We start from the raw sequence: 24,965 nt of genomic DNA on the forward strand, positions 1-24,965 counted from the left end.
GGTATTCTTGGATTATCACAAAAGAGCTATATCGATAAAGTACTCAAAAGGTTTGGCATGCAAGATTGTAGACCAGGTGATACCCTTGTTGCTAAAGGAGACAAATTCAGTCTTAGTCAATGCCCTAAAAGCAGCCTTGAAATTCAGGAAATGAAAAAGATTCCATATGCATCAGTTGTAGGGAGTCTAATGTATCTTCAGGTATGTACGCGTCGAGATATTGCGTACATTGTTGGGATGTTAGGCAGATATTTAAGCAACCCTGGTATGGACCATTGGATAGCAGCCAAGAGGGTTATGAGGTATCTTCAGAGAACAAAAGATTACATGCTCACATACAGGAAGTCAGATCATTTGGAGGTCATAGGGTATTCTGATTCTGATTTCGCTGGATGCCAAGATAGCAGAAGGTCTACATCAGGCTACATTTTCCTGTTAGTTGGAGGAGCTATATCCTGAAAAAGTGTCAAACAAACACTTATAGCTTCTTCCACTATGGCAGCAGAATTCGTAGCATGTTATGAGGCATCAAATCAGGGAATATGGTTGAGAAACTTTGTCACTAGGCTGCGTATTTCGGAGAATGTAGAAAGACCACTTAAGATATTTTGTGACAATAAATCAGCACTGCTGTATTCCAATAACAATAGGAGCTCATCCAAGTCAAAGTATATTGACATAAAGTTCCTAGTTGTGAAAGAAAGAGTGCAGAGTGGACAAATATCCATAGAGCACATTGGGACAAACTCCATGATAGTGGATCCGCTCATAAAAGGATTACCGCCCAAGGTCTTTCATGAGCACACTGCTCATATGGGTGTAGTATTGCTTGAGGATATCATGATTTAGTGGGAGTTTGTATTTTCTTTGCTTTATGTTTGTTTAAGACATTTATGTATTTGGTTATTTTCTGATCAGAAATAAAGTTTTTCAGTTCATTCCCTCTGTTTTGTTATGTTTAAGTTTGACCTCACTTTGGTTTAAGGAGGACCAGTTGAAAATAGACATGTTCGGTTCACATTGCATGTAATTTCCATGCTACACATCCATGATTGATCTATGTCATTTGGCTATATTTGTATATGTGACCATTGATGGGTTTAGTCATGATTGATATGACGAAAATCGCTTTGATCCTATATGGGTATAGTTGATGGAAGAGATTGTTGTGAATACCTTTACATAATAGCAAATTTTGAGCTCATAAGGTTATACATTTATCAGGTAACATATGTTGCCCAAGTGGGAGATTGTTGGATTAAAATCCTATGTGGGCACATATGTATAATGTATATGCTATTATAAAGTGTGATACAAAATTAAGTGACCAATTATGTTATGGGTATCAAAAGGGTATTAAATTGTCATGAAAATAATGTGTAGATACCAATTATGCTATTATAATTTGTTGAGGGGCCAAATTATAAATACCCAAAACTCATTCTAAGATGAGTCTATAAATAGGTAGTGGTCCCCAAGAAACACTAGGGTTTCTGTATTCTCTCATTCCCCATCAAAGAATATACCTAAGAAAATAGTGTATTCTTGAAAGATCAAAACCTTCTCTGCAATCTCCAACAATGGCTTCAGGTTAGTGCTTCCGCTCATATTTTATCATCTTCTTCTTTAATTTAGCAAATGTTCTATAAATTTATGATTTAGGGTTTTCTATATTAAAAAACTTTTAGGAATATGTTTAGATTTGTGATTTATATATTTCTTCAGTGTTTTTATGAATCCTAACATTATTAGTTACTAGATATAATCTTTAGTGTTAGTTATTTTTTTTATAAATTTTTATTTTCAGTGTTATTTTTTTTATTTTAGTGTTATTAGTTACTAGATATAATCTTTAGTGTTAGTTATTTTTTTTTATAAACTTTTATTTGTAGTACTAATTTTTTTATTATAATTTTATCTAATTTTGATATTTTTTGTTTTGTGTTTTTATCTATTTGTTTTTTTTTTTTTTATGATTTTAATTTTTTTAACATGCACAAATTATAAACATTTTGAACTAATAAAATTAAATTTTAAATAAAAGTAAATTTCATTTAAGTTTAAAAATTTAAGAATTTATGCTACTATTTTTCAAATTCAAGTGTTTGTTAGCAACAAACTCAACATTTTAAATATTTGAGGAGAATTATAATATTTTATATTTCTAATATTTTTTTTAAAAAAACAACACATAATAATAATAAATTCTGCAATTAATTTATCTATCTATCTATCTATCTATTTATATAAAGGAGAGATATCACTCTAAAATTATTCTAAATGTATCTTTCTGTTCTCTCCTTAATTTTCTCATTTATTTAATTTTTTTAATCATAACTAACTTAACAAACTATTTTTCAAAATGATAAAACAAATAAAAATAATAATATATTTTAAAATATCACAAACCTAATACTAAATTTATTATTTTTATAAAACTAGCATCCACACCATTTTTTAATGAATTTTTATTTTAAATAAAATAAAACTAAAATATCCATCTTGGACCAATTTCTTTTAATGAAAATTTAAATAAATATCTACTTTTACTAATAAGTAATTAATTATATAATATTCTTTTTAGCAAATTATAAATATCTATATTTATATATCTATATATCTATATACTAGAAGAAAATTACGTGCAAGCACGTATACTTAATTTTATGTTAGGTGCTCTATAATTTAATTGAGAAAGATTCAATAAATAATCATATAATTTACATCTCAAAACAAAAAAAAATAAAAAAAATCATATAATTTAAAATGGTTCAAAAACTTATTTTAATTAGTGTGTGGGGTTATTTAAAAATCAATAATGAAAGGTCAAATTCAAAATTTCTAGAAAGAGAAGAGGAGAATGAAGATTAGCTTTTAAAAGATAATAATAATGCTACACACTTACTATGGATACTTAACTCGAATCGGTGATGATAAAATTATAAAGAATAGGAGTAGCAAGCATATGACTGGACATATGAAAGAAAAAATATAAAAAAATCACCACTGAGAAATACTATAGAGAGAGATAGCGAGAAGAAAGTCAAAAAACTCGACAGTCCTTGAACGAAATTATGCAGATTTTCTTCGACGAAACGACTAATTAAGTTTATTCAGAATTGTTTTGTCATCTGCGTAGTTCACGGCTGAAGAGAAGTTTATATTGTTGGAGTTGAGTCAGGATTTTAGGGTTTTAATTTATATTTAGGTTTTATTTATATTTTTTAAGAGTTAAGTCAGGATGTTGAAAGAAAAAATTGTTTGAGATAATTAGTTAGATTTTGACATTTATTAATAAAAAAAAAATTGAAGCTTATTTGTAGAAATGATGAAACATAGATTTAATTAAATCATATATCACTGAATCAAAAAAAAATGTTAAAACATAATTTATCTCCCTTCTTCGTATTAAAACGATATGGAAGGTTTATTTGGTGTCGATCAATTTTCTTTTTCTTGTTTCTGTTTGTCAAGTTTTTGTTAAAAAAAAAAAAAATTAACACTCGTTATATATATTCTCCTGCTAATGCCAATTTTATTGGTACTCTTGTGTATTTTTCTATTTTTCATACAACTACATATATTTTTCACAATGTGTATAAAAATACTCATACAAATTTTATTTGTTTGACATTGATTATAGTTTTTCATTCTCTAAGAAAAATGTGAACTTTGGTTTCTAAACTATTGATGATACAGAGTTTAATTTTCATTAATAGTTTTGATAAAAGAAATTAAAAGTCCTTTTTGATAGAGGCTAGAATTTATAATTTTTCCATTAAAGACTTTTAAGAAGCTATTTTTATAATTAAAATAATTTATATAATTTTTAATTTACTTATAATTTTTTTTAATGATATTCAAAAACTTTAAAAAATACTTTTTATAAAAAAAAAATAAGTCAAAACTTATACTTATTTCTTCTATTTATTATTATTTTTTCAATTAATCACTTTATATTAAAAAACTTTTAATTAATCAAAATTAAATTAAATTAAATTTCATTAAAAAAATAAATTATAACATCTAAAATAAAACAAAAATCCGTGTCTTGCATGTAATTTTAATCAACTATATATATATATATATTAAATTACTTTGGTGATTAAATTTTTTATTTAATTTATGACTTAACCAATTTAGTAATGAATGAATATGACTCTCTTCTTTTTTTTTTTAATAAATAATTAAAAAAAACTATGAGTAATAATTTTAAAAAGGGAAAAATAAATAGATATAAAAAGTATTGTTTAGAAGAGGAGATGTGATGCTTTCCTAGAAAACGAAATAATTAAACAATTGAGAAAAACATATACCAAATGTCGAAGGTACTGTGGAAGAAAATAGTCACGAGAGGTAACGCAACCGCAATGAACAGCGCCATTGAAACTACACAACTGCACTTTTGGGCAGCCATTTTTGCTTCTGATCACTCTAATAATATTGAATAATTTATTTAAGAGAAACCATGCATATACATGAAAGATGAAGAAGAAGAAATGTATGGTATTAAATGGGCAGCCATAGTCCTATTCGTATATAAAAGGAAATTGGGGACCAGATGAGTTGTGGCTACAATATTGAAAGGTCAAAGTAATAGAAATAAATAATTTTCCTCCTTCACCATTGCTATTTTTCTATTATATTGTTGGAGTTGAGTCAGGATTTGTATATGTTTTGTCCTTTGGGTAGGTTTTATTTTTTTTAAGAAATTATTTTCAAACCAATCTTTTATATAGGTTTAATTATTTTTAAAATTTAAAAAAAAATCACCCAATAATTTCTCAATTCTGTTATATAGCAATCTCTCTAATTAATATTATTTATTTTCTTTTTTAATTCTCTTATTTTTTTTTATTTTTTATTAGCTTCATAAATATTAATTGATATAAAATATATACGTTATTTATTTTTTCCAAAATTCTCTCATTATTTTATTGTATTTTTTTAAAAAATAATATATTTTTTTCATCATGTGAGTGATGTAGTTTTTACGTGGTTTTGCAGTTAAAATTCTGCATAGTCCTTAAGTCAATCTTATTCAGATTTCTGATTGTGTGTGTTTTTTAGAAACTCTCTCGTATGAGTTCTCCCCCTTTTCTTGATCTTGCCTACCACTATTTATAATTACATAGTGGGCAGTAAATTACAAAAGTTGACTATAATCGTTACAACAATTATTCTCTCAAATCCCGAGATTTGATTACAAATCACGCTAAGTAAATGAGGTTTATATTTATAATTGACACAGTTGTAAGTATCCCGCTTTTATGGGGCCGAGATGGATGCACATTTAAGGATATATGGTAAATCTTATCTTCGTGGGGATGCCTCGCTAGGAGCCCGGTTAACTTTGATGGGGAGCAGTTGCTTGTCATCAGACTTCCCGAGATTAATATTGTTTTAACTCTGATAACTATATTTTCTGGTGTCGAGATAATCTTCCTCGCATGTACGCCATCTTACAGCGAGATAGGCACCTCGCTATATGTCATCTTAATTCACCATACTGTTTATACTTAATTAGTTTGTATACCATGTAATATACGACAAGTATTTTTATCGTTATTGTTTCTCTTTCACGCAGCGAGGTTGAAGCCTCGACATGCACACTTGTACTCACATAGTTTCTCGTCGATGCATAAGTTCGTACGTTTCTGCCTCACAAAAGACCATTTAGCCATAGCCAGCCGAGTAATAAACATACTCTGCAAATTACGTTTCTAACGAGTTGTTCCATGCCAAGTGTACTTACGATTGCGTGTTTGAGTCCTTTGTTCTTCCCAGCTCGACACGAGTCTTCATCTGATGTGCTCACCGAATTTTGAGTATAACACTCTATATATATCTTAACTTACGTTCTCTCTTTTCCTCTAGAGTGTTATTTTCTTACCGATTTAAATACTGATAAGAAGAATGGAGAATTGATAAGTCTTGATATGATTTTTATTGATGAGAAAGTGATTCTTATTTTTATTTATATTTTTCCTTTACTACTACTTTTTTTTTATCAATTTATCAATTATTAAATACTCAATGTGTCTAATGCATGCAACAATAAAAAAAAATAGTTTCTAATTAAGTTTAAGAAGCTATTGAGTGAATGTTATTTGTATTATCTACAAAATTTTAAAATTGTGGTGACCAAAAATGAGTACAGACTACTTTCAAATGACTATAAAATTTTATTTTTAGTTACAACTTTAATGGAGAGACTAGAAAGAGAAATAGTTAACATTTTCGATCAATGTGTTTGAATTCATAACTCTAATATTTGGCAGCATAAGTACAATATTTGTAAAATTATTATTTTTAGCGGCTTAAATAATTAATGTTTGTAAAACTGTAATTTTATATTAGTTTGTCAGCAATGATTCCGTTATTGTCTTAAACATGATAAAAATAAGACCTATATTCTAAATCGTTAGGTCGAATTGGCCTATTTTACATCTAATTTCTCATATTTTTTTTTAAAGAAATTTATATAAAAAATTAATGAAGTTAAAATTCGATACAATTTTATTACTTAGTTATTATCAAATAAAATACATAATTTATTTTTTTTTTATATGTAATTTAAATTTTTTTAAACATCCCGTGCGAAATTTAACAATATGTATAAAATACAATTGGCTAAATAATGGTCCTCGAGTATTTAATTCTAGGCATCAAAATATCTACTCTCTATCAACCCTAAATTTATTGCGATTAAAGCCCGACCAAATTAATTCATTAGGATGCATGTGCTTATATGTGGTTTCATAGTTTAGATTTGAGGCACTAGTACTTAATTTTGGAAGACTTTTTTTATTGGTGCTTAAATCCAGTTTTCTCATTACTATTTTAGTTGAGGAATGCATATGCTAAAGGGTAAGGATGGAAACGTTTGGTTTGGAGTTTATATGTTTGATAAAATAAATTTTAATTATTAAGTAGTTTGTGTTTTTAAGTGGTTTTATTTTTTAAATTAAAATAGTGGTAATGTTAAGAATTTTATATTCCTTTTAATTCTATTCATTCTAACTCAACTCACATAACTAACTCGACTATTATAAAAGATAACATACTATTATTGATCTAATTTATAATCGGGTTTCATACATTTTAATTAAATCAATATTATTGAAAATTGTTAAACACTTGTAACATGTCACAACGTTGATATCGACAAGTGTTACATCTAAGAGCATCTCCAAAAGTAATTGCCTGTAGAATTTTAAGTGATTGCCTATAAAAGTATAAAATGATTGTTAAACATTACATATGCAATAAAGTCATCATTTTCAATACAATTTTATCAATATTATTATTTATATTTGGAAATACACGTGGAATTACTCTATTTTTTTTCTTTTTTATTTCAAAAAACTATTTTATGATATAATTTTATAGAATTTAATTATTTAAATAGTGGTATGTGGGACTATAGTAGATAACTTTTATAGTTGTCAACTATTAAGTAATTTTTATATAAAAAGTTATCAAATTTTATGTAGATTGCAAAAAAAAAAAAAAATATTTTAAAATAATATGTACACTTTTAACAACTATAAAGATTAAACTATTTGAAATTGCTCTAAGCTAGTGCCCATGCCACATGTTCAATTTGGTTACATATTTTTTTTTTTTAAGAAAAAAATGAGAGTTGAAATTAACTTGCAATTGGGCAATGTCCGGTGATAACTTTTTAATTATTTAATTATTTTATTTTTTGAAAAAGTTTATTTAAAAAAATAACAAAAAAAAAACAAAAAACAAAACAAAATATATTCTGTATTTTTAAATTTTAACCGCATTTGGAGTTGACTACTATTTTTGATAGAAAAAGAGAAATCTTACGGCAAAGAAAATAAGCTTATATAATTTTGGCAATTATAAAAGAAGATGCTTGCTCAAATTTGAATTTTCATATCTACAGAACTTTATAATTTTTTCCCTAAATGCATACTTATTAAAATTTGTAATGTATGATCATTTTATCAATTTTCCAAAATTACCCCTCCCATTTGAAATCCTAATTTTCTAAAGCTCAGCCGACTCTCTCAACTCACCACGATCAACCCACGCCCACGACTTCGACCACTCTCACCCACGATCAACCCACGGCTTGGACCACCCTCACCCACGAAAACCCCAACCCGAACGACCCTCACCCACGCTCAATCCACGACACCCACGAAAACCCCAACCCCCACTCAACCCACGGCACCCACGAATCCCAACCCCAACCCGAACGACGGTCGAAGCCCCAGGCCCCCTCTCCACCGCGTACGACCGAAGCCCCAACCCCCCGCTCCACCGCGTACGACCGAAGATCGGCCCGTCACCCCCTCATCACCGCCGGTCCATCAAATCGAAAACAAAAAAAAAAAAAAAAAAAAAGGCCCAGGTCCGATGGTCGGACCATGGGGTCCGATGGTCGGACCCCCCCTCTCTCTTCGTCTCTCTCAAACCGAATGAAAAAAAAAGTCCCAGGTCCGATGGTCGGACCATGGGGTCCGATGGGGTGTGGGATGCCGAGATAGAGAGAGAAAGAGAGATGCTGTGAGAGTTTGAGGGGTATTTTTGGGGTTTTGAGAAAAGTGTCATATTTTTGTTAGTTTAAAATGTATTGATTTAAGAATAAAATATTTTAGTTTTTTAAGTATAGAAAATCAAATTTCCCTTTTAGTTTCAGTGTGTACGGATATGGACTGGGTTAAAAGTATTTTAATACGCTAACCTAATAATTACGGTTCAGATAAATTATAAATTATCTAATATTTTGGTCAATTTACAAAAATATGAAAAAATAAATATAAATTTTTATATATATGGTATAAAAATTTAATTACACTAAATATAATATTTTTTTTTTAAAAAAAAAATTACAAATATGGAAAAAAGTCATGAGTAATGTCATAAAAAACTTTAAATTTGTGTTTCTTTTAATTTTTTTTTCCTTTTTTTTTAGAAAATAACACTAAAATAAATAAAAATGATTTTGACTGTAAATGTTTTTTTTTATAGAAATTAAACCCGTTTTTTCTATTTAAACTACTGTTTTTTTTTTGTTAAAAACTAATTATTTCATTAAAAGCAGTAAAAAAAAATTGTTTCATCACCATCATCCTGAAAAAAATAATATAAGAAATTATAATCTAAATAATACAAACTTTAAAAATTAGTTTCATCAACATTAAAAGAAACTAATAATTTCATTGAAAGAATAAAAAAAAATAGTTTCATCATCAAGATAATGAAAAAAAAATTATAATCTAAAAATGATACTAACTTTATAAACTAGTTTCATCAATATTAAAAGAAACTAATTATTTCATTAAAAGAGACAAAAATATAATTTCATCAATAACATAATGAAAAATACACAATGTCTAATAACTAAACTTTTACAAACGATACTAAATTTAAAAACCAATTTCGAACATATTAATTTTATATCAATACCTAATAACTAAATTTCTAACTTCATTCTTTATTTTGGCATTTAATTTTTTATTTACTTGTTAAAAAATTAGAGCTTATTTAAGCATACAATATGCAGTAAATATAACAAAGAGAATCAAAAATAAAAATCATAAAGAAAAAAAAAAGAAATAAAGAATATTAAAGAGACAAAAATGCAATAAAAATCATAAAAGAATAACAAAAAATAGTGGAATATAAAAAATCAGTTAGTAAAATAACCAAAATAAAAACAAACAAATAAAAACCAGTTTCCTGAAATAATCAAATAAAAATATTGAAACTTAAAACTCAATTATGAATAACAATAAAAAAAACCAGTTATGAAAACTAGTTACTTAATATTTGATGTAATTTTCACTAATTTTTTTTATTGTACAACCCAACCCTACTTACTTAGTACAATAATATATGGGGTGGGTTGGGTTGGGTTCATTGGGTTGAGATGAATATTTTAAACTTTAATATTTATGTTACAAACAGGATAAAATTAATCAACCTAGTGCATACACAAAAAAACGATACATATATGCGCGTGTGTGTAATATAGTGCTTTTAAAAAAAACTTAGGTGGTAGTGGTATCATTATGTGAGTAACAAAGTTAATAATAGTAATTGATTCTCACATTAGGTTTGTTGGTAAAAGTAGTAGAGTAACTATAAACTACATGTTAGTGATGTGGTTAATTCATGTTCTAAGGTTATCACAATATAATTTATTTACGTATGAAAACGTAAAATATATATATTTGTGAATGTAAAATATATTTTATGTATGAAAATTGTCTCAAATTTGGAACATCTTTTAAGAAATGGGTTGGTTTGGGTTATATAAAGTTAAAATTTGTTCAACTCATAATTATATGGTTTATCACTAAATGAGTTGTGTTGGCCGAGTTGAATGATTTGACCCATATTTTATGCACCCCTAATATGTATTGGTTATTATAAGTTAGTGGGTCGCTTGGATCTATCAGTGGATCTTAACTTTGGTTAGCTTTAAGTTTTTGTCACGGTTAGGGGTGTTGATGGTACGGGTAGTGCAGTTTTGACTATTTTTTCAAATCAATCCGCACATGTGGTTTTTTTAATTTCACAAACCGCATCTACACCGTGAAACTAAAAAATTGCAAAAATCATACCGCAAAATATAGTGCGGTGCGGTGCAGTTTTTGCGGTTTGGACTATCACCAAATAATTAAACTATCACAAATACAATAAAGCTTGAGCAACACTTGTGCAAAAATACCATAAGGCTTGAAAATAAATATGAAAAAAAATTAAGTTTCAACAATACAATAATTAGTGGACTTTGGGTTGAACATTCACATATTAGACCTAAATAAATATAAAAAATAGTATTTTTATAATAATGTACGGTGCAGTTTGAACCGTATATTAACAATCTAAAATCGCAAACTGTACCGCACTGCGCGGTTTAGGAAAAATTCAAACCTTGACCGCACCGCAAAGAATTTCAAACCGTATTTTTTTTTTTGTGATGCAGTGTATAGTACGAGCAGTTTAAGCAGTTTGATAAACACCCTTAAGTCATGGTCATATGAAGATCTGTGTGGCTCTTTCAGTATTGTCTGAACTAAAAATAACTGCTTATTTCCTTTTCTTTTTTTTTAAAAAAAAAAAAAGAAAAAAGAAAAAAAAAGATAAATAAAAATTATATATAGTCGTTTTTTATTTTATATTTGTAGATAAAAGAAGTTAGGTGATATCTCCATAAAATAATTTATTATCTGTTGTACTTTTGAGTTTTTTTTTTCTTTTAAATATATATAACACTGTTTGTAAAAGAAAATTGCTAAAACATATTTATTGGTGTATTGTATTTTCTTCCGTATCATATTATTATTATTTTAATTAAATATAAGATCTCATATAATTTAAGAAAATAATTTTTATAAAATATTACTAATTAATAGTCAGACATGTTAGACACCACTGGTACTGTTGTGCCTAGGGGTGTTCATCAAACCGCTGAAACCGCTCGCACCGCAAAAAAAAAATGCGATTTGAAATTCCGATTTGAATTTTTTCTAAACTGCGCAGTGCGGTATAGTTTGCATATTTTTGAATTGTTAATATGCTGTTCAAACCGCACCGCACCGCACATTATAAAAATACTAATTTTTATATTTATTTAGGTTCAGTATATGTGAATTATGTCCAACCCAAAGCCCACTAATTCTTGTATTATTGAAAGTTAATTTTTTTTTTTATATATTTATTTTCAAACCTTATGGTATTTTGGATAGTTTAATTATTGGTGATAGTCCAAAGAAAACTGCATGTGAAAATAAATTTGAAAAAATAGTCAAAAATCGGACAACCTAACCGCGAACAAGCCTAAGTGTGGCCAATAGCAATGCTATTTTGTAAAAATACAAAATAATATAATATTTCATAATTGTATGAGCTATTCCTATAAATATGTAACATATATTTATGAATCCTATCTAATAATTTATACTCTCATTTAATTCACCTCACATAGCTAGGCTTGTTGGTTTAGCTTCATTTATTAAAAAATGTCTCTGGTATTTGGCATGGAGTTCCTTATGGTTGTGAGTATAGTAGTTTCACTATCATACGCCCTAGCATATCTCCTTAACCATCTTCTCCGACGACGAGACCAATGTTGCTACATGCTTGCCTACGAGTGTTACAAGCCCCCTGAGGAAACCAAACTCAGCACCGATTCATGTGCTCAAATCGTCTTCCGAAACAAGAACCTGGGCGTCGATGAGTACCGGTTCCTTCTCAAAACCATGGTCAGTTCCGGCATCGGAGAAGAAACCTACTGCCCAAAAAACGTAATGGAAGGAAGAGAAGAGACTCCGACTCTTGCCGACGCCTTGGCCGAGATGGACGAAGTCATATTCACCACACTCGACAACCTCTTCGCCAAAACGAAGTCGTTTATTACTTCCCCAAGCGAGATCGATATCCTCGTGGTCAACGTCTCGCTTCTCTCCGTGGCTCCTTCGTTGACTTCAAGAATAGTCAACCGTTACAAGATGAGAGAAAACGTCATGTCGTTTAACCTCTCAGGGATGGGTTGTAGCGCAAGCATCGTCGCTATAGATCTTGTTCAACACTTGTTCAAGAATCACAAGAAGGTTAACGCAATCGTCATTTCTACGGAGTCTTTTGGGCCTAATTGGTATTGTGGAAAAGAAAAATCAATGATGCTTTCCAACTGTTTGTTCAGATCAGGTGGTTGTTCTATGCTCTTTACAAACAACCGTTGTCTTAAGCAAAGAGCCATTTTACAGCTCAAACACCTCGTCAGAACCCATCTTGGTGCCGATGACGAGGCTTACCAGTGTTGTATTCAGTTAGAAGATGATAAAGGGTACCAAGGTTTTCGACTCACTAAGAAACTCACCAAGGCTGCTTCCAAGGCTTTGAAGCTCAACCTCAAAGTTTTGGTGCCTAAGATATTACCCATGAGAGAATTACTTCGGTTTTTCATATCTAACAATCTTAGAAACAAGAAACGTCACAACAAAACTTCATTCGGTTTGAACTTTAAGACAGGAGCTGAACACTTTTGTATTCACCCTGGAGGAAGGGCTGTGATCGATGGTGTTGGAATGAGTCTAGGGTTGAGCGAGGAAGACCTTGAGCCGTCTCGAATGGCGCTTCACCGGTTCGGAAACACATCGGCGGGTGGGTTTTGGTACGTGTTGGGTTACATGGAAGCTAAGAAGAGGTTAAAGAGAGGAGATAGGATTTTGATGATGAGTTTTGGAGCTGGTTTTAAGTGTAATAATTGTTTGTGGGAGGTGATGAAGAACTTGGATGATGTCAATGTGTGGAAAGACTGTATTGACCAATACCCTCCTAAGTCTTTGGTCAATCCTTTCATGGAGAAGTATAGTTGGATCAACGATGATTATCTTGGCTTTGTTCGATTTCAGCGTTAACAAAGTCTTATAATTGTCTCTTAATAATTATTATAATCTCTCTCTCTACACTACTAGTGGTCCTAATTAATAAGATACGCGCCGAGCGGCCAAAGCCAATATATATAGGAGTGTACTATAGTTCCTTTACAGGTTCACTCTTATAGTTATAAGGTTATAATAAGTGTCATTTTCTTTTAATTCTATATCGTTTGATTATTATATAAGATCTTCCCTCCTCTCATATATAGATATGTATAATTAATAAACAATTTAATATATATGTTATGAATCATTAATCATCCTTTGATGATATAATAATTGATGCTATATATATTTATTATACTACCAGCTAGCTCCATAAATGAGTTGAAGGTTTGATCGATTTTCATATACGTACTTTTGTGTTTTTGGTCAACGTATATCATTTACCTAAAATTAGCTAAGTCATTAATGAAATCAATTACTAGTGGTAAAGTAGAGAGTTCAGCATACATTCAATCTAATTAGACCGAACTTATAGTCCAATTAAAATTTATTAATTATAAAAAATTAGATATTAAATTATAATCCAATTAAATTGAATATTAAAAGTTATATTTTAATTTGATTGATGTTAATCTCAAATTTACTGAGATCCAATCTAATTATATTTTTTACATATTACGAAAACTATTTATATTTATTTATATAAAATAAAAAAATAATAATTTGATTATAGTTTTACTAGATTTTGCTTTTTAGTTGAATTTATAACATTAGGTTGTTTTTGTATGTTTATTTTAATTTTATGATGTTTTCTTCTATTTTATTAGTTTGTAATGTTGTTTTAGTTATTTTAAAAATTTGGTTGCATTAATAATATATTTTTGTTGTATTAAAGTTAAATGAAGACTTATATATATATATAGTGTTTATGTAATTTTTTATGTTTTTAAGTTATTATTAAAAATTAAGGGTTCGTTTGGAACGTCGTATTAAGTTGTATTGTATTGTATTATATTGAATTGTATTTTATGCAATATTTTTATCTAAAAGTATATATGGTATTAACTTTTATGGACACCTAAAAGTATAATATTTTAATTTAAATTAAAATTTAACATAGTATTATATAAAAATATAATATAATCCAATTCAATTCAATATATAATCTAATTCCATATAATACAATACAATACAATACGACCTAATACGACGTTACAAACGAACACCAAGTCTATAATTGAATATTTAATTAAAAAATGAATTAATTGAATTAAATTTTAAAATTTAATTGAATTACATCCGATAAATTTTTTTAAAATTTAATTATTAATTGAAATGGGTAAAGATATCCTATTTTGATTATTTCAATACATTTATGGGTTCTGCAAACTGTGCAGCTATATATAAATACTAGAGAGAAGAGAATCTACATCAATGTCCTTTTCTCACATAACATAATAATTTGTTAGATAACCTTTCATTATTGAACTTTTTTTTTTTCTAAAAAAATTCTTATGAATGTCAAATCAATTTGATCCAATTGAAAATAATTAGTGTTATTCAAATTTCAAAGTATTTAATAATAATTAAATAATAAGAGTAAATATTATTATTATTTTAAATTATGAGTTTTGTTAAAAAATTATTTAGACCTAGTCATTTGAAGCTAGCTCAAGTAGCTATAAGGGAATATGGGAGGGTACTGTGTGCAGAGCTGACCTTGAGTTGAAATGGGATATAGGCAAAAAAAATGAGCCCTTACTGTAAAGATAAATGGTATTTTTAAAAATTATTAAAAAATATGTATATTTTTTAAAAGATATTTTTTTATTTGGGCCCCTAAAATTAGTGAGCCCTAAGTGCAAGTCTAACCCGCTTATGCTTAGAGTCGGCCTTGCGTGTGTGTGGGAAGTCTTAAGATCGAATCTTATGTTGTACAATGAAATGTATACATAAATGCTTCAATTAAAAAAAAAAAATTAAACTCCGTATTTTTTAATAGTACAAAATAAGCCCTAAACTTAATTTTTGTTATATTTTTTTTTTCAATTTAATATAACAAACATAAAGTTAATTTTTAGTAGATATAAAAGATGTAATTTTTTAGATCATCAGTTTATTATTAAGTTCAAATTATAAAAATTAAGTTCAAAATTTATTTTGTATTATGTTAAAAAATATAAAATTTAAATTATCATTTAACAAAAACTGAAAATTATTACACTAATTATTTTCAATTCAATTAAATAATTGATTTGACATTTATAAGAATTTCTTTTAGTAGTGTCCCATTTATAAACTAATTTTAGTACAAATTTTAAGTGTGTACACATCATTGTACCTTTTGTTCTAAGGAGCAACCGAGTCAATTCTTTTATTATTAAATATATGTACACTATATATAACACTCTATTATAGATGTTTTAAGATTTGTAAATTTAATGGAAATACTTTCAATTTCACCTAGCTTAAACTTACTATTACTAAATAGATTAAATTATATCAATAACTAATTGCCCAGCAATTTTTTTTGAAAAAGACTATACTTTTTTTTTTGAAATGGAACTGTACTTTCTTTAATATATCGAAAAACCTCTTCTATATATACTAGTGGAGTCTCAGGTGCTTCGCACGTGTGGCTCTTAAAAATATTTAGGCACAACTATTTTAAAAAATAATTAGTATTTTATCTACGAAACTTATAACACTACTAAATTGTATCCTCTAAAATATACATTATGACGACAATAATTTGTGACCTCTTCTATTTACAGAAATATAGTACTTTTGTTTTTTTTTTTATCGTTTCACGGTTCATGTGTCGTTGTAAATTAATTACTTTTTTCATGAACATTGACCACTAATAAATTAGGTCTCTTCTTAAAAAAATTAATTAAATATTGTTTTCTAATAATTAAAAAAATTCTAATCTAAATATATTATTGTTGATTTAGATAAGAAATTTGCACCTTCATTTCTTATGTTTTGAGAATAACAATTTAGTATGTAAATAATATGAATATGATTGGTAAATATGAAGAAATTTAAATCTGATTTGTTTAAGTGAACTTAATTTTTTAAAGAAAGAATTTTAAATTTTTTTTAAGATTTATTAGATTTTCAATAAAAAAAAAATAAGAATTAATACAAAGATTAAAAAATATATAATTTATATTTATTTATTATGTAATTATTAGGTAATATATAATTATATATGGTAATGTTTATAGATATAAACTATAATATTTTATATTAAATTGTAAATAATTTTAATAAAAAAAAGACAAAGGTTAAATAAATAATTTAATATGTAAAGCCCAAAAATTATTCACACTTTTTATTTTTGTAGTCATTTTTATATAAACAAATCATATGAAAAACTATTAGTAAAAAGAAATAAAAATATGTATTTGTATGCATTGTATATAAAAAGTGGAGCTCTCTAAATTATAATTATTAAATTATTCACACTTTTATTTTTGTAGTCTTTTTTATATAAACAATTCATATGAAAAACTATTAGTAAAAAGAAATAAAAATATGTATTTGTATGCATTGTATATAAAAAGTGGAGTCCTCTAAATTATAATTTTTTCTTTTGATTAAATGCTGTGAGGATTTAATAGTAATTAATAAAAAAAAATAAAGACAATTTTGTAATTTAATGTAGTAAACCCAAACCTACATTCATTTTTATATAGTTATAGATTTACATATATAAATGTTGATTAAACTTGTGGGACACTATGCCTCCTTTTTACACACACATTTAATATAAAAGTTTGAACAATTAATTACATGTTGAGTTTCTACGGGCGAAAATGAGAAATGCTAAAGGGCACCAGTAGTGCCTAGCATCCTCCTATGTGTCAGTATCACTATTGGTTCAACTAAGTATCGGGTCCCATATAGTTTAATATAATAGTTTTTAGGGAGTATCGCTAGCCAATTACAACGCGACATGTCAAGAAGGTGCTAGGCATCACTATTGCCTAATAACAATGCTCGACAAAAATAAAAACGTATAGACATGACAAACAATCAAATATGTGGAGGTATAACCACCGTTGTCTTTACTTCCAAAATAGTTTTCTCCTAGTTCTAGAGTTCTCTAGATCTAGTGGTATGTGTACAAATCAGGGGCAGAACCAGGATAAAAAATTAAGGGCTCAAACTATATATTATAAATTTAAGTGATAAATATTTTAGAAATACTTTATTAAATGAGATATTCGCGATAAAATTTTCTTAGCATTTACATTTATTACACATATGATTATAATAAAAAAAAAGCAGCAAAAATAATTTACTTTACGATTTTTTCACTAAAAAAAGCTTTTATTTATTTAACTAAAGAAAAATGGGATAATTACATAAGGTACTATTTTTTGTAAAAAAAATTATATTTTTACGTTTAATGAATTTTGTTTTTTACATTTTTACAGTTTCCCGTCAAAATAACACGAAAACAACAAAAAAACTACATAAAAGTAACATGAAAATAACATCTAAATAACATCAAAATAACAACAAAAAATAACTTACAAATAACAAAAAATCAACAACAAATTAACATGAATACAACATTAAAAAAATCGTATTTTCTGTAAATAATCAAAAAATTCGTAAAAATATTAAAAATTCTGTGAAACCGTATTTTTGTAATTTTTTTTGTTGTTTTTGTGTATTTGTGAAATTATTCCAAGAAAAATTGATTTCATTTTTCTATTCAACTTTGTATATTTTTAATTAAAAAAAATAAATAATTATTATCATAAGATAAGATAATTTTGTCGCTATTTTTTTATTAGGATCATATGTGTACTGCAAATATTATGAGAGTTTCATTGTAAATATCCCTTATTAAATTTATAATTAAATTAAAATACATAATTGTTTTCTTGTATATCACAAAAGTTATCGATAAGTGAATTTATACTAATTTTTTTGACGATTTCTCTTTCAATATATATTAACAAACAATCACTTAAATTCATTCTATCTTTTTGGAGAATGTAATCTTCACTATTTTGGTAGTTGAAAAAGATCACTTTGTAGTAGCTATAAAAAATGAAAGAGTAAGAGAAAAAATTATCATTTTGTACATAATTGAGAAAATCTAAAATAGCATATCTTACAAAATAAATTAATATTATCAGAGAAAAAAATATATATATCTTTAAAAAAAAGAAAATAAAATAGATTTTTATAAAATTAAATAAATAAAAATAAATCTAGAGCATACCATATATAATTTTAGTTTGACTTTGTCAAACTAGATCTTCATTACTTAATGGGCATTTTACAATTTTGTATACATTATTTTAATTAATTACAAAATATGTGCAAAAAAACTTATTATCATTTTCTCATACACTTTTATATATAATTAAAAACTTTTTTTCAATTATTTTTATAATATATATAGTAATAATTATTGATTAGTATATATATGGTAATATTGGTTATGTTTTTTTTTTATATTTACAATTATAATAAACATACTAATAATATAAAACATTTTATATATGTGTTTATTGGCTATGTTTATTTTTATGTTTACAATTATAATAAACATACTAATAATATAAAATATTTTATATATGTGTTTATTTTATTTTCTATTAATTAAACATACTAATTTAATAAACAAAATAATAATATTCACATAAGTTTATTATATCACTCTACGTGTGTTATGTTTATTTTTTTAGTAATTTTTTAGAAAATAAATAATATATATAAAAAATTGTTTATCTTTATCTTTTTCTTTATTTATTAATTGTGTCGTGTTTATTTTTTTTTAATTAAATAATTTTTAGAATTTATAAAGTTATGTTTGTTTATTTATTTTTTTGATGTAAGAATTATACTTCAATAGAAAACTCGTTCACTAACTCATTAGAAAATAATCAATATAAAGAAACAATAGAAAGAAAGTATACTTATTTTAGTATAATATAAATTGACTATGTCTATTTTTATGTTTACAATTATAATAAACATACTAATAATATAAATACTTTGTATATATATGTTTATTTTGTTTTCTATTTATTAAACATACTACTTTAATAAACAAAATAATAATATTCACATATTTTTATTATATCACTCTACGTGTCATGTTTATTTTTAGTAATTTTAAGTATTGATTTATATTTATATACATTAGTGTTTATAATTTTGATATTGTATTTTATTAAAAAAAATCTTATTAAATTATAATAATTCATACTAAAATAAATAATAAACATTTATCTTTGGGAAATTTGCGGCATAAATACCTATTTTGTTCATTTTGTTGCTAATAAGTACCCAATTTTTAAAAATTACGGCATTAATACTCAAAACTCATTTTTTACACTACCCCCGTTGGTACTCACTAACAGAAGTTAGTTTGGTTTTTTTTTCACCTAATTAATTAAAGATTACATAAAACTAATTAATAAATTTAAAGAATAAAATAAAAACAAAAAAAATAATAATAATCCTTTAATAAAACAAAAAGCAGAAGAAAATTCCAATGGCACCAGATGAGCGACCAAGAGTCTCACTTCACATCACCATGATGAGAAACTAAATCCCCATTTCGCACCTTCCCACTTCTTAAACCAGATTCTGACCAAATATTTTTTAGCAATCTCCCATTATTAATTGCAATACTCTGATTTTGAGAGATGCATCCATGAATGATAACACTCGTGAACATGACCATACATAGGAAATATGTCCATCAACCCCTCTTTCTTTTCCAATCCTTCATGTGCTTCATAAACCAACAACTGATGCTCAAGCCCATTAATTCTTCTTAAAATGCTAGGAATCATTTCTCTTCACCTCAAACAATTTTTCATGCCCACCCATTCAAAGAAATCACAGCCCTTCAATATGAAATTGCAGCATAAAATTCCAAAAATCAACATAAATGACTAGTGCAAATCATAACCCTTTGCTACACCATATTGTTCTTTCAAGCTTCTCATCACTCGTTATCGATTCGGTTAGAGAGAGATGGTGCGATTAGGTTAACAGAGAGATGATGTGATTGGGTTTACAGAGAGATGGTGAAATTGGATTTACAGAAAGATGGTGTGATTGGGTTATAGTTTGTGGTTGTGCAATTGGGTTGCTCGATCTATAGTTTCTCGCCGTGGTGGTGCGATGGTGGGGATCCGGTTTCTCATCGCGAGGTGGGACTCTTGAATTCTCGTCTGGTGCGATTAGAATTATCTTTTACTCTTTTTTTTTTTTTTTAAATTTTATGTATTAAAGGATTATTTATTTATTTTTTATTTTATGCTTTAAATTTATTAATTAGTTTTATGTAATGTTTTATTAATTTATTAATTTTTTTATCTTAAAAAAAACTAACTTCTGTTAGTGGGTACCAACGGGGTAGTGAAAAAAATAAATTTGAAGTATTAATGCCGCAATTTTTAAGAATTGAGTACTTATTAGCAACAAAATGAATAAAATGAGTATTTATACCGCAAATTTCCCTTTATCTTTTAATAAAAAAATATTTAACTTGTTTATTTCTATAAATCTGTTTAATTAATTTTACGAAATTGTTTATTTTGAGGTTTAATAAACATATTAAAAATGTATGGTTTGATGTAATAAGTTTTCAAAATGTATAAATTTTTAAAATAATTTTTGCACATTTTTTGTAATTATTTGTTTTTGTTGTACATTTATGAAAAAACTCCTTACTTAATTATCAAAACAAATTGAATTACATAAGCCAAAAAAAAAAAAAAACAAATAACATACATAAACTTAATCATATAGAATAAATCTAGGGGGGCCATGGCCTCTCTATGCAACCTTCTAGTACCGTACGTTCATGGTGATTATGGTCCACCCAAATCTGTATTGTGTGGTTCTTTTCCTCATTTGAGATCCATTAATCGATCCCTCTACCATCTTCATTACAATCTTTCTCTATCTCACCTCAGTATTTATTGCTCTAAGGATCTTGATAATTTCCTATCCCATCCCAAATTAATTTTGCAGAGCATTAAATGCATATATCTCTATCATCATCTCTCTTACTATTTAAGGAGTGATTAAGTAATTTTTTACTTCAGTATCTTGATGCATAGCAGAAACCTTTTCCTGCTAATGGTGTTCAAGTCCAGGATCCTCCAGCTTTATTACAGGTTCTCCTGCTATTGTAGAAGCAAAGACTTTCTAGTTAGCAGTAAATTAGGCTCAAATGATCAAGCTGCCTCTATCGGTGGTCAAGACTGATTGTAAAACTTTAGTGGATGAACTTAATTCTTGTAATTTGAACAATAGTATACTTGATGATTTGCTATGTAATATTAAAAACTCTTTATCTTTTAGTCTTGCCATTAAGATAGATGATGTTAGAAGAGATTTAATTTAGCTAAATTAGGTATAGGATTAGATATTTTAAAACTTGTTAGCTTTGTAACTTTCTTTTATCAATGAAGCTTCAAGTTTTTCAAAAAAAAAAAAAAATATGTGGAGGTATAGTATTACTTATCAACTCTATTATTTTTTTTCAAGATATCCTTTTCATTATATTTTATTTTGTACTATACGGAGAGTGATAAAGTTTTCTCACAATTTTTTTTATTAGATGATAGTACTAGTTTGCTTTCCGATTTTTATGAGATATCCGTCGTTCATGTTCATCGTATAGCTAATAAGGTTGTTCATGAATTAGTTGCACGTAGTGTGGATGGTGAATTAGGATGGATTGAGAGTTGACTGTCCATAAGAGATGTCTGATTGTGCAACCAAGAGCAGTGAAGTGCTTATCTGGTTGCCCTGACCGACCTAAGAGCACGATTTGTTCTATATCTGTGAAATCAGCATGAATGCCTAAAGCCCCAGTCATTACAGTCTCCCTAGAGACTCAGAATTTAGAGAATAATTAGCATTCATTGTATGTTGTGTAATTAAAGAATTTATTTACTCTTAGCCTATTAATACTAGCCTATTTCGTAGAAATGGTGATCTGAATTTTCAATCAAAGAGCTTTTATGCTGCAAAAATAATTGTGTACTCTTATAAGAATTATTGAAAAACTCATTTGGCACATATTCAAGTGATTCTAATTATTCTTAAAGAAATACCAATCAAAAGGGAGTAATTTATTATCAATAATTGGGACCGAACATTTATAAATCTCTTGTATAAATTATTATTCATCAAATTCATTCTTATTATTTTATATTATAGTAAATATATTATTGTAAAACTTGACTCCACGTCGTGACTAAAAATGAGTCAATATTTTAGTACTTTCATTGATAGCTAAAAATATAGGGATTTTTTCAATTATATACTTAAAATACAAATTAATCACGAAAATCCCTTAATAAATCTCAATTACAATAATACCTTGACACATCATCAAAAAATACCTCAATTCCAAACTAATATGCCTAAAACGAAAAATAATTCCAAATTCCGTTTTTTTTTTTAAATTTTCCTGTGTTTTCAAAAGTAACATTTTGGTTTCCTATAATGCCGATAAGAAACTAATTAGTTACTCTTTTACATTTTTTAAAAAAAAACTTTATTTTTATATCATATAGTTTGAGATACAATTTTAGTTACCTCTAAAACTTATTTGTAAACATCTTAATAATCAAATATTTATTTTAAGTTGTATTATGGTATATTATTATGTAAAATACATTTGAGTAATCTTAAAATTTATTTTTGAAACTAATGAGTTATCATGTAATATAATAAGCTACCATTTACTTTATATACATTTTTGTTACTTTGAAATCTATGTGTTTATTTTTAGATTATATTACATTGATTTGTTGTTTAAATACTTTTACACAATATTTATGTTACATTCAAGTCTATTTAATAAATTAATAAGTCACAATAAAGTAGAAAAAAAAAAAACTCACATAACTTACTAGTAAAATCTCTTCAAAAAAAAAATACTAGTAAAATATTTAAATTGCTAAATTGCTAAATCTTTTGAAATTACATTTTTAATTACCTTTTAAGTTTATCGTAGAAACTAATTAGATTTCATATAATATAACAAGTATATATATGAAATAGTTTTATTTAGTATAAGTATTTTATTTTTAAAAATAAATTTGATTTGTTAACTAAATAAAAGTTGCAGAATGGTAACTAATCAGTATATAATTTGAGATACATTTTTGGTTTCTTTCAAAATTTAATTGTATACATCTTAATAATAAATTAGTTATTTTTATGTTATATTATAATATCTTATTATTTAAAATACATTTGAGTAACCTCCAAGTTTATTGTATTGTAGAAAGGGTAGAAACTAATTACAAATTAAGTTTTCTTTAAAATTTTAATATAATTTAATGGTAACTAATCAATATATAATTGGTATCATACCTACCTCAATAGTTTATTTTATTTTTGAAATAAGGAACAAAAATATATGTTCACCATAAATAACCAATTCACATAGTGAAGAAAATAGAAAAAAAATGAATACTGCCTATTCTAATTGGTTTTTACATAAAAAATAAATAGAAAGTGTACAAATAAACTCTCCTTATTCTATTTAGGATTCAAACCAAAAAGACAAAAAAATTGAAAAATGGGTGCACACATCCCAAAACATGTTAGACATGTGAAAATTGATTATGTTAAGCATGTGGCAATATATTAATTATATAAAAAAACAGTAATACAATACATTAATATCAATAATTTAAAAATTGACGTTAATATTGGCATTAATTTAACAAAAACGTGTTGAGATATACTCTCAAATCATTCTCCTCGATCCAAGCAATCCATATTAAAAATGGTGTAAACAAGAAGATCATCATCTGCCAAACCATGTGATCCAATTAATGGCAGTTGATCCCCATGTTCAAGTACCATTCGCTAGTAACTTGAATAACCCAAATGTGTGCCTACCACCATGTAATACTGCTTCTGTAGAGACAAGGGTTGATGACTCAGTCTCGACAGGAGGAGGACAGAGAAATACTACCATTCCAATTGGCGAACTTGGTCGGGTGACCACGACTGGTGTCACTACCAGGATCACTGGAGTCACACTAGGTGTGCAAGAATTTGGGGATACACGTAGGACTTATGATGGACCGACTGGAGGTAGAACTGGGTGGCCAACCGTTAATCAAACACATGTTAACCTGGGAAACAATACAGAGATTGAAAACCTCTAAGATGCGTTAGGGAAAAGTCCAGTCACACAAAAAATCTCCACCACGATCAGGAGGAGACTCGTGCTGTAATGATTGAGGCTTTCTACTAGCAACAATGAGAGTTCCAAGAATGGATGGATCATAACAACCAAAAAACGAGCACCTAACATAATGAAATCAATCACCGAGCGAAGGAAGTTGTCGAACTAATCAAGTAGTTTGCCCAATAGACTAGGGGCAAAAGACCAATATCCACCTCCCAAGAGGAAACAACAACTAGGGGCAAGATGTCAATGTTCCTAAAAATTAACCAAATTATGTTCTAGTAGAATCTCCAAACAACTAGAAATGGAACGGAGATAATGGTCGCCTAGGACAAAGGGCCCCCACAAATCGCAACTAGCGGCTACCTATTGATGAATAA

General features: G+C 27.1%; 1 protein-coding gene across 1 annotated transcript; it reads left to right on the forward strand.

Moving 5' to 3' along the window:
• The first annotated feature begins 11,852 nt into the window (after nt 1-11,852).
• LOC115705717 (3-ketoacyl-CoA synthase 19) lies at nt 11,853-13,736 on the forward strand. The gene has a single exon (XM_061104316.1). It carries the CDS (start codon nt 12,009-12,011, stop codon nt 13,407-13,409), a length of 1,401 nt encoding a protein of 466 aa, XP_060960299.1. The 5' UTR covers nt 11,853-12,008; the 3' UTR covers nt 13,410-13,736.
• The last annotated feature ends 11,229 nt before the right edge of the window (nt 13,737-24,965 follow it).

Source organism: Cannabis sativa, chromosome 1, assembly GCF_029168945.1.
Source record: "Cannabis sativa cultivar Pink pepper isolate KNU-18-1 chromosome 1, ASM2916894v1, whole genome shotgun sequence".
Taxonomy (NCBI): domain Eukaryota; kingdom Viridiplantae; phylum Streptophyta; class Magnoliopsida; order Rosales; family Cannabaceae; genus Cannabis; species Cannabis sativa.